This window comes from Manis pentadactyla, chromosome 7 (genome assembly GCF_030020395.1).
Source record: "Manis pentadactyla isolate mManPen7 chromosome 7, mManPen7.hap1, whole genome shotgun sequence".
NCBI classification, from domain to species: Eukaryota; Metazoa; Chordata; class Mammalia; order Pholidota; family Manidae; genus Manis; species Manis pentadactyla.
Genome location: NC_080025.1, coordinates 12,418,674 through 12,433,257, shown reverse-complemented (window position 1 = coordinate 12,433,257; position 14,584 = coordinate 12,418,674). Strand labels below are relative to the sequence as shown.

The following is a 14,584-nucleotide window of genomic DNA, read 5'->3' as shown; positions in this document are numbered from 1 at the left end:
AGAGAAGACAGGATTCTGAGGAATTAATAACCTGGTGTTAGAATGTCACCGATCCAAGGCTGAAGATAAGGTTGGAAAGGAAACGAAGTCAGTCTGGGTCCTTCTTTATTGGGAAGTTTTCCAAATTCTGTACGTAACGCCTTTTAAGAATATCACAACTGTTTCTAGAGAAAAGGTAGAATTGTTCAGAGGTGATTAGCTGTGTCTGGGCGTGGGCATGCAGATTTTACCCACCGCTCTGTTTCCTCAACAAAGGAGAGACAGGAGACTCAGTAGCTTCTCTTTACTATTTTTGCAAAGTTTCTAATTCTTCGTGGAGTCGTATTACTGCTTTCAGCCAATGTCCTTTATTGTCCAGTTCCCAGAGGAGGCCTGTTGGGTCTGGGCACAGAGCTGAGGGGCCTCCCTCCGGGGGCACGGGCGCCTAGGGGCCTGGGAGGGAGGCCTGCTGGGCCAGGACCCGAGGCCTTGCTTGCAGGGGCAGAGTGAGGCCCTCACCTCGCGGCCCCGCCCGCACTGAGGGAGGGGGTGCCTCCTTAACTGTGCGGGAAGTGGGGTGCTGTGTTCTCCCTTCTAACTCATTGTCAGCCAATTGTTCCCAACTCTCCAGACTCCCGAGAGGCCCTCTGATTCCGTGACTTCTGGCGTGACCTTCCCCCGCACGTGGCCGCAGGTGCGGTGCGCTGACCTGCTCGGATGTCCGCCCCGGGACCCCGCCGCTCCCGTCCGGTTCAGAGAGCAGCGCCTGCCGAGATGCCCCCCGGGCTCAGCCCCCCGGTGCAGCAGAGAGCTCCAGGGGAGGGCTGCCGGGGGCAGCACCCTGCATCCCCGTGGTTGTTCTGCGAAGATGACCACGTCCTGCTCGGCGGGCGGCGCTCCCAGACCCGGGAGCACAGGCACCACATGGTGCACGGGCTGCAGGAGGCCGCCGAGCACGGCCGGGTAAGCGACCCGCAGACCCCAGAGCACTCTGGCTGCCTCCTCTTCCTTATTAACTTACCTACTGGGGGGACAGATACTGTGATGCCCCAAGCCCATCCCTACTTTATCGAAGAACACTAAACCTTCAACGTCAAGGTTAAGTAAACCCCTAGTCAGGGCTATAGGCCTTCCCATTGTCAAATGTTAGGGATCCTGGTGTCTAAAGTAACTCCTTCACGTGCAATTCTGTGATCTCTTTCCCTGAAGAAGTTATTCCAGAAGATCGCCAACACCCTGAAGGAGAAACTTGAAGTGGCTAAAAGCATATTGGCCGACGAGCACGAAAGAATGGTGATGATTCAGGTCAGTGCTTATCTTGATTCTTAAGAGGCAAATTCCCTGTAATGTTAGATAGTAAAAAATATAAACAGTCAAAAGACAAATGACAAAGCAGAAAAAAATACTTGAAACCCATAGAAAAGAAACGTGTTAATTCTTAATGTAAAAGAACTCTTTAAAAGCCAATAAGCAAAAGACTCAGTAGAAAAATGAGCAAAGAAATTGCAGCTCACAGTAACGAAAATACAAATACCTTCTGAAAGTACAAGAGGATTCTGAACTTTGCTCACTGCTCGTGGTAAGAGTGACAGATTAACTGCCTTAAATTTGTTAGTGAAATCGAATATGCAACCCATATTGGAAAAGACAAAATAGGTTGGTAACAGTTTATGACAGTGCCGTAGGAGTGTGAACATCTTACATACTTTCAGTGGCCATATAAATCCTGAAGCCGTTTAAAGGGCAATTTCAGTATATTACTTTCCAAAATGAGGGCTCTGTCATCATTATACACATGTTTCCATTTGGATTTCAAACCTCTCTTCATATTTAAGTCCATTCTGTGCCAGGAATCCCAGATTCTGAATCTTCTCTTTAATTTTTCAAGATAGTAAATGTCCAGTTGAGGAAGTCAGGGAGGAGAGTTGCCTGTCTCTATAAGAAATTTTCAATAGATCTCCATTTTTTTCAGCCCCAAGTACCACATATTCAACAAATATTGGGGTCTCCCTGTTTGCCAGAATCTGTGCCAGGCACTGATGCTTCAGCGGTAGGGAAAAAATATCTGCCCTTGTGAGCCTGACATTCTAATGGAAGTTAAAAAAAATTATGAATAAAAATAAAACATATACTGTCTTACATGGTAACAGCAATCCAGATTTTTCTAAAAGCTTGAAAGAGTCATGAGATATACTTTTGAACAAAGTAATCAGGTGCTCAGGCCCTTGTTCAGAATGGTCAAGGTAGGGAGGAGTTGAGCTCTGCGGTCCAGAGGAGGGTAGTCTAGGCAGAGGGGAGGGCAAGCGCCCAGGTCCCAAGGCTGCTGTAGACTTGGTTAGCATTGGGAAGGAAGTAGAGACAGTCGATGATGATGATGTTGAAGATGAAGGGGCCAAATCACATAGGGCAGTTGACTTTCAAGGAAATAAGGAAACCACTGGGACGTTTTGAACAGAGGGAGTGACACGAGCTCATGTCCATTTTCAGAGAAATACTTGAGCTGCTGAAGGGAGAACAGAGTGTGGGAGGGTGACAGCAGAGGTGGGAGGCCTGGAAGGGGGGTGCTGTTGCAATAATCAGAAGCAGCAGATGGTAAAGTGGAGCAGGGGGCCGTGGTAGAGGTGGTGAGAGGTGGTCAGGTCATGACAGATGATGAGATCATAGTCTCCTGAGATAAATACCGTCAGTAAGCTGACTACTCCCAATGTATATCTCAGACTTCAAGTGCTAGGCATTCACGTCCAACTTCCTCCTGAGCATCACCTCCAAACCTGAGCTGCTGACAGACACCCCGCCTCTGGATCCTCTCCCTGCCACAGTTTCCCTTTGTTTTGGCAACTCTAACCACCAGCTGCGAAGTCTAAAAACCTTGCAGTCATGCCTGAGTCCCCTTTTCTCACATTCCCTCCCAAGCATCAGCAGGAGCCATTGGCGTGACCTTCCGGTGTTTCTGGTCTTCTTCTGCTCGGTCACTAAGATTATAGATCGATTTTCTAAATCAACTAACATTCCTTCACCTACATTCTATGTTCTGAGATGGTGTTAAAGTCTTGGTTGATCTTGACTCCAAAATTCCCCTTGTACTTTTTTTTTTATGCCTTTCATTCCTTCCCTTATACTTTGTCTTTATATTGAAGTTAGATAAATATTGTCACTTTCCACATCTATCTGTGGAGCCCAACCTGAAGTCTACCATTATCTGTATCCATGATGAAGGAAGAAGAGCAGAATTTTAGAGAGATGATTGAGTCTGAATATAGGATACGGTTCCGGTTGATGATTGAAGATGAGATGAAGTTCCGGAGCCTGCCAGGGGCCGTGTCCAACCTGACCCCGAGAGAAGCCAGCCTGAGTCAGCCGAGCACGTGTGCCGCAGAGCTAAAGGAGAAGGCCCAGGAAACGCTCCAGGTGAGACGCCGAAAACCGCATCCTCACGTATTTGGGAAATGAGAGAAAATAGAGCCGAGCCGTAAGTCACTTGCAAAATAGGCCATCCAATGACAACCACAGAAGTATTACAGTAATGTGTCTAGTTGCCTAGCAATTCAATTTGATCATTAATCTTGGGTTAGAGGCGGTCTTTGGAGCCAGACTGATGAAGGTCCTGCTTGGGCGCCGCTCTTTACCAGCCGCTAGGTGGCCTCCCACCTGTTGTTTTAATTCTGACTCAGTTTCTTTAGCTGTAAAATGGGGATAATAATGGTCCATGGCTCATAATATTGTTGTGAGGATTGGGTGTGGTCACCTACTTAAAGGTGAAGCCTTTAAGCAGTGTTTGTACATAAGATTGCACTTGGTGTATGTTAGGTATTATTACTATTATAACATTTACTGATAGCGAGAGACCATATACAGCTTACATCCATCAACATGGGACTCACAAAATTGTATTATGTACATTCAATGGAATGCTCTTCAGCGTTTAGAAAAGATTAATGTGGCTCTGAGTGTATGGGTAAGGAATGTTCTTGAAGAGCATATTAAGAAAAACGCAAATTGTCAGATCAGCAAGAGTATAATATGCCACAAATTGTGTTCTTTGAGAAAACCTGGACATGTGCTTATGTGCCCAGGTAGAGCGTCTTTGCAAAGTAAAAAAGGAAACATACCATTGGCTTGATTATTTAATTCTTACTAATATTAACTTTTAAAGTAGAAATAAGTGTTTATATAATGAAGGAAATAGCAAAGTTTCTCAGTAAAAGTGCACATCAATAAATGTGTTTTTGGTCCGGGTTGTTTCTGAGTAAGCAGACTACATGAATAGCATCCACGTCAGCCTCAACGTATTGTGTCAAAGAACCAAGTTTCTGTTGAGGTGTCCTGGTTGACACAGGATATTCCCACCTTAACTAATTACGTCTATTTCTGGGGTGGCAGGCAGGAAAGTGCGCCTTTAGAGAGATGGTTGAATTAGCAAATAAGAGAAATCCCCAGCTGTTCCATAGTAATAAGGAGATGTCCCCGCAGAAACTGAAAGATCTGGCAAGAGAGAACATGAATAAACTGAAGGAGAGTGAAGTCAGACTTGCTGATCAGGTCTGCAGCCTCCACAAGACCATTGCAGAGCTAGAGAAGAAGTGTGGGCAACACCCCTCCACACTCCTTGAGGTAAGATTCTAGGAATAGCCTTCTCATTCATGACAGCATTTGAGAAATGAGACGTGACAGGACGTACCAGGGGTGAGTCCTAGAATACAACCTTCAGTGGTTTTCAAATATACATGAGGCTATGTGGTTATTTTCCAGTCTCTGAAAGCAATATGAATTGTCATAAAATCATGGTATGGATAGGAATTCTCACCTGAAAACCAGTAACTGGCTAGGCAAATTGATATCATCCATACAATCACATACTGTGCACTCATACATACAGCAGCTCCATGATGTTAAAAGATTATCTTCCAGACACGTCATTAAGTGAATACACGCAGGGCAGTTTTGCGTGTGGTCTGAGTGTGTATGTGCACAGACGGACATGCTCACTGGCTAAGAACACAAGCGCTGAGCAGTAGTAATCTTGGGAAACAAGGGTGAGATCTATCTATATGGTCCTGTATATTTTACATTTTATACAGTACCATGCACTGCCTTTACAACAGGCAACTGATTATCTCTTTAAGACTTTGACCGAATCCCTCTGCCAGGCCCATATCTGCAGTGTGGGTGTCATTATTTGAGCAGCCCCTGCACATAATCCCTCAGGTTCTGGTCCAGAGCCAGGCCGCGTTCAGACTGTGCGGGTAGGTGCAGCCCACTGCTGCTCAGGTCCGGCTCTGGCTCCGGCCCCTCCCCAACTCTGCACCACCCTGCATCTGCTCACCTCCCATACCACCCCCAGTGCAGGAAGCAAATGGATAGGCTGGATCCGAATGGCATGTGTTCTGGGTAAGGTGGCAGAGGTGAGGTATGGAAAACTCCTCCCTTGGGAAGTACAAGTCAAAGCCACAGCAGTCACCCCTCACACCTGTAGAATGGCTGTCATCAAGAAAACAGGACAGTGGGTTCTGGGGAGGATGTGGTGACAGGCAAGTCCTCCACACTGTTGGTGGGAATGTCAGTTGGTCCAAACTGAAGACAATATAGAGGTCTCTCAACAAATGAATAGTTGGTCCACCATATAACCCAGCAACTCCACTTCTGAGTGAATCCTCATTGGAAAGGAAAACAGGATTTTGAGGAGGAAAATGCACTCACACATGCCTCTCGGCATTATTCACAACAGCTAAGATAGGGAAACAACCTAAATGCCTATCAACAATGAAAGAATAAAAAAGATACAGTGATATGCACTGTGGAATGGTACTCATCCATGAGAAAGGAAAAACCCTCCCATTGTGACAGCGTGGATGGACTTTGAGCAGCACATTATTCTAAGTGAGGTAAGTCAGAGAAAGGCAGGTCAGGTACTGTATGCTGTCACATGTGGGATTATTAAAAGTTAAACACCACACTCTTACCCACCACTGTACTGCTTTTTAGCAAGTTTAAAGGTACAAATTCATAATGATCAGTAAGTGACCCATAGAGATCTAATGTACGCTATTGCAATATAGACAATAATATTATATAATGAAATATTAGTTTAAAAATCTAAACTTGCTGAAAAGTAGTACAATGGCAGTTCCTAGGGGATCAGTGGGATAACAGTCATGGTGTTTAAGGGTACAAATTTGTAATAGGCAGTAAATAAGCCATTGAGATCTAATGTACTGCATATGCAATATAGATAATATTGTATTATAATTACGTAATATGGTTAATATTGCTACTTTGGTAATATAGTACAATATATAATGGTGTCTAGGTAATGTATATACCTTAAACAATATTAACAAATCAAATTTGTTCATTAAAATAGAGAAGGCATAATACAGATTTAAATACCCATCTTGTCAAGACATCATCTGGTTTAGCAGGTTGTTAATTCCATGGAAAATAACTATATAGTCTCTGACGTAATAAAACTAAGAAAAAAGCAGGAAGATGGAGAAAACATTTCCCTTGGGAGTATGACAGTGATTTCAAGTATATGTCTGTCTTTTTCCTATTCAAGTGTTAATATTTAGTATCTCAGAATCAGCACCATGAGGCTGGAAAAATTACATGGAATTGAGTTTCATCATTAAAAGAAAGATGTTTTCAAGAGCACAACTTATAAAAGGCGTGGCTCAAATATGCAGTAGTAACTTTCTCTCTTTTCCATCCCCATAGAATGCAAGGTCTTCTTTGGAAAGGTGAGTTTTGATGTGGAATCCCTTGGGTCAGATCGTGTGCTGTGCGAGCACAGGGTGGAGATGGTGGGGTAAGGATGGGGGTCACGTGCTGACGTGGTTCCTCTGCAGGGGGCAGGTGGGCGCAGGGTCTGCACTGATGCCTGGTATTACCTTTCCCTCACAGGAGTGAGGCACTGCTGCTTCAGTGTCTAGAGCCTGCCCGAATCACAGACCTGAGTGCATGTCAAATAGCAGGAATGAGTGAAGTGCTAAAAGGCCTCCAAAGTAAGTTGATCCACATCTGTCCCTCCAAGGTATTTGATTTTTGTACTTGAGAACCAAATGACCATCCTACCGTAAATAAGTTGCCTAACCTTGAAACATAATTGCAGGAATATTCTTCTACTTTAGAGTTTTCATCATCTAGGGAAATACATCAGCATGTATGATGAAGGATTCATATCTCTTACCCTTAGTGCTGCCTTTTCCAGAATGACCTGCCGGTGGATTCATACAGTATTAGCCTTGAGTCTGTTTTCCTTCCCCTGGCACCACGCATTCGCGGTACATCTGAGTCTGTTGCATGTGTAGGTAGTTTGATCCCTTTTGTTTTTGTGTGGCATTCCATTGTGTAAATACACCACTGGTTATCCTTTGCAATTCCGTGGACACTTGAGTTTCTAACTTGATGCTATAAATATTTGTTTAGAGAATTCTGTGTGGACATGATTACATTTCTTTTGGTTGAATATCTAGAAGTGGGATCGTCAAACTCATTTTGCAAACTGGCTGTGCCATTTTCCTCACCATTGATGTCTGAGAAATTCCAATTTTTTCTATATCCTCATAATATATGACTTTGATAACTTAATTTGCATTTCTGAAATGACTAATGATGTTAAGCAAATTTTTGTGTTATTACACCTTACTATTTCTCGTTTTGAAGTATATCTACAAACAACATTTACTCCATTTTAAAATTGTATACATTCTTACTGAGTGTTGTGATCTTTATATATCCTGATTACCAGTCCTTAATCAGATAATGTGTTTGAAACTATTTTACCCAGTCTGTCAGTTGTAATTTCAGTTGGATAATAGTGTCTTTGGAAGAACAGGAGTTTTAAATCTTTAAGTTTAGCTCATCAATTTTTTTTCTTTTATGGTTTGCTTTCTTTTTTTTTGTCCTATGTAAAAAATCTGGTCTATCCCAACAAAGATTTTCTCTAGAAGTTTTACAGTTCTAATTTTTACTTTAGATCTGTTAGCCATTTGGAGTTAATATTTGTATACGATTCTAGATATGATACAACTCCTCCCCTTATCTTGTACATGTATATATCCTATAGTTCTAGCATCATTTGTTGAAAATACTGTCCTCCTCTATTACATTTACTTTGCACCTTTGTTGAAAATCAGTTGCATATATGAGCAGGTCTGTAATGACTCAAATAGGTCAACTGACCATTACACTTGTCCTTTTGCTAACACCTCACTGGCTTGATGGAGTACTCTCTAGGAAGTCTTAAAATTGGGCAATGTGAGTTCTCCAGATTTGTTCTTCTAAAAACAATTTTGGCTACTCTAAGTCCTTTGCTTTTTGGTATAAATTTGAAAACCAATTTGTTAGCTTCTACAAAAAACCTGCTGGGTTTTTCATTAGTGGGGTTTTTTCAGTGCTATATTTAATGGTATTAAATATCAGTTTGAAATTTAAATTTCATCATATCCTGTTTATTGCTAATATATAGAAATGATATTGGTTTTTTATATGTTGACATTGTATCTTATAACTGTTGAATTCATTCATTAGATTAGTGGCTTTCTGACAGATTCTTAGGGAGTTTCTACAAAGATAAGCAAGTAATCGGTGAATGAGATAGTTGTATTTCTTCCCTTCCAATATGTAAGCCTTCTCTGTATTTTTCTTACCCTTTTGTACGGGCTTTCACCTCCAATATGTTGAATAGGAGCAGTGAGAAACATTGGCCTTGTTCTTAATGCTTTCAAGAAAGAAAGAATTAAGTCTGTACCTGTAAGTTTGAAGTTAGTTTTCGGTTTTTCATAGCTGCTTTTCATCAAGATGAAAACATCTATTCCTGGTTGCAAAACTTGTTATCATTCATGGATGTTGAATTTATTAGATGTTTTTTTCTGTTTCTATCAAAATACTCATGTTTATTTCCTTCATGTTATTTATTTTAATATAGTTTGTATTTTTATAGTGTTGATCCAGCCTTTCATTTTCAGGATAAACTCTTGGTAATGGTTTACCCATTTTATGTATGGCTGGATTCAATGTGCTAATATTTTTTTTTTGAGAGGGCATCTCTCATATTTATTGATCAAATGGTTGTTAACAACAATAAAATTCTGTATAGGGGAGTCAATGCTCAATGCACAATCATTAATCAACCCCAAGCCTAATTCTCATCAGTCTCCGATCTTCTGAAGCATAACGAACAAGTTCTTACATGGTGAACAAATTCTTACATAGTGAATAAGTTCTTACATGGTGAACAGTACAAGGGCAGTCATCACAGAAACTTTCGGTTTTGATCACGCATTATGAACTATAAACAATCAGGTCAAATATGAATATTCGTTTGATTTTTATACATGATTTATATGTGAATCCCACATTTCTCCCTTATTATTATTATTATTATTATTATTAATAAAATGCTGAAGTGGTAGGTAGATGCAAGATAAAGGTAGAAAACATAGTTTAGTGCTGTAAGAGGGCAAATGTAGATGATCAGGTGTGTGCCTATAGACTAAGTATTAATCCAAGCTAGACAAGGGCAACAAAACATCCACGGATGCAGAAGATTTCTCTCAAAACGGGGGTGAGGTTCTAAGCCTCACCTCTGTTGATCCCCAATTTCTCACCTGATGGCCTCCCTGCGACTGTGCCTGTCTTAGGTTGTTTCTCCCTTGAGGAATCTTACCCGTCTCTGGCTAACCAGTCATCTCCGGGGCCATACAGGGAAATGTAAAGTTGGTAAGTGAGAGAGAAGCAATATTGTTTGAAAAGGTTAGCTTTTTACTTCTTTGCATATTTATGCCCTGTAGCTTCTATGCCCAGCATTTGTCTTGAGGTATCTTTACCACTTGGAAGAATAATGATACTCGGTAATTTCGATATGAGGCACGAATTCTATTTAAGGGTTGTAATTAGGAAGGAAGAAGAAAAGCTATAGAAGTAGCAGGCGGCAGAAAACATGGGAAGATTGATTATTTCTTTGACATATCTTCTTGGAGAGTAACATAAGCATGTATAGGTTTTAAACTACTAATTAAATTGCGTGCACACATTAACATAATAGGAGTATAGTTACATAACCAAGGCAGACCTACAATCACCAGCCATCTCCAGTGAAACCAAGAAAACCAGTTAGGCACCCTAGGCATTTGTGAAAAATTATCAATGATATGATGGATATTGTCTAACTGAATTTGAATAGTTTGAGAAAAATCAGACAAATTAAAACAACACATTCCTGGGAACTGTTCACATCCCATATGTTCTTTTAACAGTAAATAGTCTGTAGTCGCAAGATTTTGGAGCGCTGCAACTTGCACTTCTCCTAATTCTTGGTTGAGTTCCGACAGTATAGATCCAGTCAAATTTGTTGTTTTACTGTATGCACAGGCCAGCTTAGATATCTCCTTCTTCATTCCAATGGCAAGTCCAGGAACCGGTGGGATGAATGCAGCTACAACTGCAACAGCGCCAGGATCTTTGTTGAAGTTTTTTGATGATCATCTTCTGGAATGAATCTTCCAGAGTATGTTGATGTTGGAATTTCTTCTTCATATCGTATCTTAGTTCGTTTTCTTGGTACCCAAATTAGGCTTTGATCCTCTGTATAAACACAAACAGACCCTTTGCCCACACTTTGATATGCTCTTTATACCATTGTGAAGAACTTATTGGAGGTCACCACACAGGAACTGCTTTTTTATTTTTTTTTAAGAGAAAGGAATATTATCAGAAAAATGTACTTCCATAGCTGATCATCTGACACCCTTTAAATGATCAAAATTAAGGATATTTAAAGCATGCATTAATTGTTGTTTTACAGTTAGTTTTATCCTATCAGGGAGTAATCCCCCTTTCCTTCCTTTCTTTTTTTTTTTTTGTTATAATTAATCTACAATTACATGAAGAATATTATGTTTACTAGGCTCTTCCCTCCTCTGGTCTCTATTCTAGGAAGAGTTGTCTTTGTTATGTTTTCATAGATATATGTGGTTTTGGGAGGAGATTTCCGCTGCTTTACTCATGCCACCATCTTGGCTCTGCCTCCCCGATGTGCTAATATTTTTAAAGGATTTTTTTGTATTTATATTAATAAGACATATTGATTTGTATCTTTCTTTCCTTGTAATCATCCATTAACATGTTACTCAATTTTATTTTCATTTCTGGATAACCTGTTTGGTTCTTTGTCAATTCCACTTGGTCTTCCTTTTTCTTTCTTATATCCTGTAGGTACTTCTAAGCTTTTTTTCCTCCTTCAGAGTAAGCAAAAATTATTTTAGAGCCTATGCCTGGCAATTCCAGTATCTAAAATTCTTTAGGTTCATTCCTCCTAGTCTCACTCAGCAGTGCTTTCTTCTTCTTCAGAAAGTGTGCATTTAATGACTTTTGAATAGTAAGCTTCCCTTTTTCCTTTGGATATTATTTTTTGAAATTCCTTAAGGCCAAGAATGACGGGGTGCATGCTTCTGCAGAGAATCTGTATTCCCAGAGGACTGGCAGAAACAAAGGCAAAGAGCCTGGGACACCCTGAAATTTTAAATTCAAGGCTTGTGATTTTTAGACCATCTTAATGATGCGAACTGGACCTAAGTCAAGAGATTTAAGTTCATTTTGGAATAAAAAGTTGCTGCTGGATTAGACATTAAAGTAAGAGAGTACTACCCCAGGTCTATAGCTTGAGCAACTAAAGCAGTCAGTGAGCTGTTGACTGAAAAGTAGAAACTGGAAAGGGGTAGGTGAGAAGTTCCATCTTGGATGGACTGTTTGAAATGCCTGTTACATCCAGCTGGTCTTTGTCAGCTTGTTTAAAGTGTAAGTCACAAACACAGAGAAGAGATTTAAAACTAAGGTAGGTGAAGTCACGTGGGGAAGGAGCACAAGTCCTAAAAGGAAGACCCAGAACCAAGTGAGAAGTCCCAGCATTTAAAGGGTGAATGGGAAGAGGAAAAGGACAGTCAGATATAAAGTCAGTATAAGACATCTTATGGAACTTTCTTGTTCTCAGCTTGGTTTTTCTGGAGAATTCTCACAGGTTTGTGGCCTCTGGTAATATGTTCTGTTTTGATTCACTCAGTGTCGAGGGCATGCTGTCAGCAATTTGTAGGCATCTCTGTCACACTGTGCTGACACTGACGGTGAGGGGAGCAGCGCAGGCCCAGGGGAGAGCCGGGAATCAGGTGCCCTGTTAGGAGGCTCCAAATCGCTGGCTGGTCCAGGCTTGGAGACCAACTTGAAGGAAGCAGAAATGGGTCCCAGAGGACATGTAGCTGGGACTGGATACTGGGTCAGCCTTGCAGCCTGGTCAAACTCCTTTCAGGTTGGAAAAGTACTTCTAAACCTCTCCACAGTCCGTCATCCATTATTTGCGGTTCCTCGCCTCTCCTTCCATTGTCTTGCTGACTCCATTCCGCCGTGATGTCTATTTCCTGGTACCAAGCGAGGAGGTTCCTCTTCCTGGACGCCTGTAGTCTGCCTCTCCCACATGGTGCATCTGCAGAAATCAGCTGTCTCCAGCACTGGCGTGGACGGATCCCTGGGTTAATGAAATTTCTCTTTTCCTGCAGGACCTCTCACTCTGGATCCTAACACAGCTCATCCTTGTCTGGTCTTAGCCGAGGATCTGAGAAGTGTGAGACTCAGAAAGGTCCAGCAGGCTGTGCCTGGTAACCCAGGGAGATTTGACTTCAGTGCCACAGTGTTGGCTGCAGAGAGCTTCACCTCAGGGAGGCACTACTGGGAGGTGGATGTGGACAAGGCAGCCAAGTGGCAGTTGGGCGTGTGCAGAGATGGTGATGTGGCCCATGCTTGTGGACAGAAAGTCTTACTCATGGGATGCATGATGGGAACCGACTACACCCTGTGGGCCTTTCCTCCCCTTCAAAGGGTCCACTCGAGAAAGCAGATGCACCACGTTGGAGTTTTCGTAGATTATGAGTGTGGGCAGATAGCATTCTATGATGTGACAAAGGGAGCCCTCATTTATATTTTCTCTTACCTTTCCTTCCAGGGAGCCCTCAGGCCTGTCTTCTCTCTTTGTATCCCCAGTGGAGGCACAGATTCAGACTCTCTCAGCCTCTGCCTCCCTCCTGTTTCATCCTGTAATGTTACTACTATTGGCCCTCAGTCTTCCTTGGGGTAATATCCAAGACCACAGAGGCCAGGATATGAAGAGCATGGCTTTGTAAAAGAATTTATGTAAAGTAATCCAATAAAAAATTTTCCAGCATTGAGTTGGAACTCCAATCAATACCCAAGAGCCTTTGCATCCATGTGGCTTTCAACACCCATTTAGTGGAAGAGGTTACATTTGAGTTGAGTCACGAATGGTAATATCTGAAGGGTCTTTTTCAGATTACAGTGACAAATGCATATGTGGTACAATATTGGGGAATTGAAGAGGTACAGTCTGGGATCCTTAGGACTAGGTTGAGAACTCAAGAGATTTCTGGAAATTGAATTAGGGATAATCAAGAGTTTAGATTTGAGGGTGTTGTCATAGTGACTTATGAAAGGAAGATAGCCTGTTACTGACAATGTCAAGACCTGCTAACATCTATCATTCCAAACAGAGACCAACCTAATTTCCCTGGGTATTTTAGCTGGGTGGGGACAAGCATTGCAGAAAAGGTGACTATGTTAAAATGATCTTTCCAAGAATTCGACATCATTCTTACAAGGAAAATTAGATTTCTCAAAGGGAGTCTGATACTAATTAATGATTTGAATAAAAGTCTCTGACACATGTCCGTCTCTATTTATGTGAGGATCGTATTTGAAGCCTGTGAAAATATTCTGACACTGCCTACTAACCTTCTGAATAGAGATGTTAATGATCCTGCTGGCCACAAAGACTGTCTATACAGTCGTCTAACAGAGTTAGCACCACCTCCTCCTCTTGCGAATTCTGGTTCATTCTTTCCATTTCACCTTCATCACCCCTCAGTGAAGTTTTGGCATCCTTCCCAAGAGAACCCTGGGTGGCACTGTACCAGGGATAACTTGGTGTTACAGCAAGCACAGCTGTGATCTTCTAGTTGAAGACTTCCCCACTAGACGGGAAGTTCCATGGGAGCGGGAATCTGTGACTTCTCTGGTTCATCCTCTTACGTGCTTTTAAGCAGTCCCTAGCGTGTAAACCTGCGGAGTTAGAGAGAGAGAGGAAGCAGGAAGTAGTGTGGTCCAGTACAGGACTGGGTAGGTGACGGTGGGGTTTCAGAGTCCTAGAGGGGAGGGATACCTGCATCCAAACTAAAAGGCGCGGAGTTTTCAGGTGAAACTGGTTTCGTTTGCCAGGGCAGCCACAATGAAATACCACAAAGCATAAGACATAGGCAACAAAAATGTCCTTTTCAGAGTTCAGCAAGGCAGTGGTGCAGCATGAAGGTGTTGGCTGGGCTGGTTCCTTCTGAAAGCCGTTCCATGTTACTCTAGCTCCTCTGTGCTGTTTGCTGGCTTACTGATGGCTTTCCTTTACCTTCACGTGGTATTCTCCTGTGGCTCTGTGTCTTCATTTAAAAAAAAAATAGGTGTGCCGGTCATACTGGTCTAGGGGCCCACCCTACAATATGGCCTCACTTTACCCGGAAGACCCTGGCTTCACATACGAGGGACATTCTGAGGT

General features: G+C 42.1%; 1 protein-coding gene across 1 annotated transcript; it reads left to right on the top strand.

The window, feature by feature from the left end:
- The first annotated feature begins 885 nt into the window (after positions 1-885).
- Positions 886-13,102, top strand: TRIML2 (tripartite motif family like 2). The gene is made up of 7 exons (XM_036894085.2): positions 886-942; positions 1,189-1,284; positions 3,196-3,387; positions 4,450-4,590; positions 6,694-6,716; positions 6,880-6,980; positions 12,528-13,102. Exons 1-7 carry the CDS (start codon positions 904-906, stop codon positions 13,100-13,102), a joined length of 1,167 nt encoding a protein of 388 aa, XP_036749980.2. The 5' UTR covers positions 886-903.
- Positions 13,103-14,584: the final 1,482 nt, after the last annotated feature.

Bases quoted from the DNA above. Each gene is read 5' to 3' on its own strand.
- TRIML2 (XM_036894085.2), top strand. From the start codon at position 904: ATGGTGCACGGGCTGCAGGAGGCCGCCGAGCACGGCCGG. The intron at 1,285-3,195 runs GTCAGTGCTTAT...TCCATGATGAAG, and splicing joins AAAGAATGGTGATGATTCAG to GAAGAAGAGCAGAATTTTAG. The intron at 6,717-6,879 runs GTGAGTTTTGAT...TTTCCCTCACAG, and splicing joins GCAAGGTCTTCTTTGGAAAG to GAGTGAGGCACTGCTGCTTC.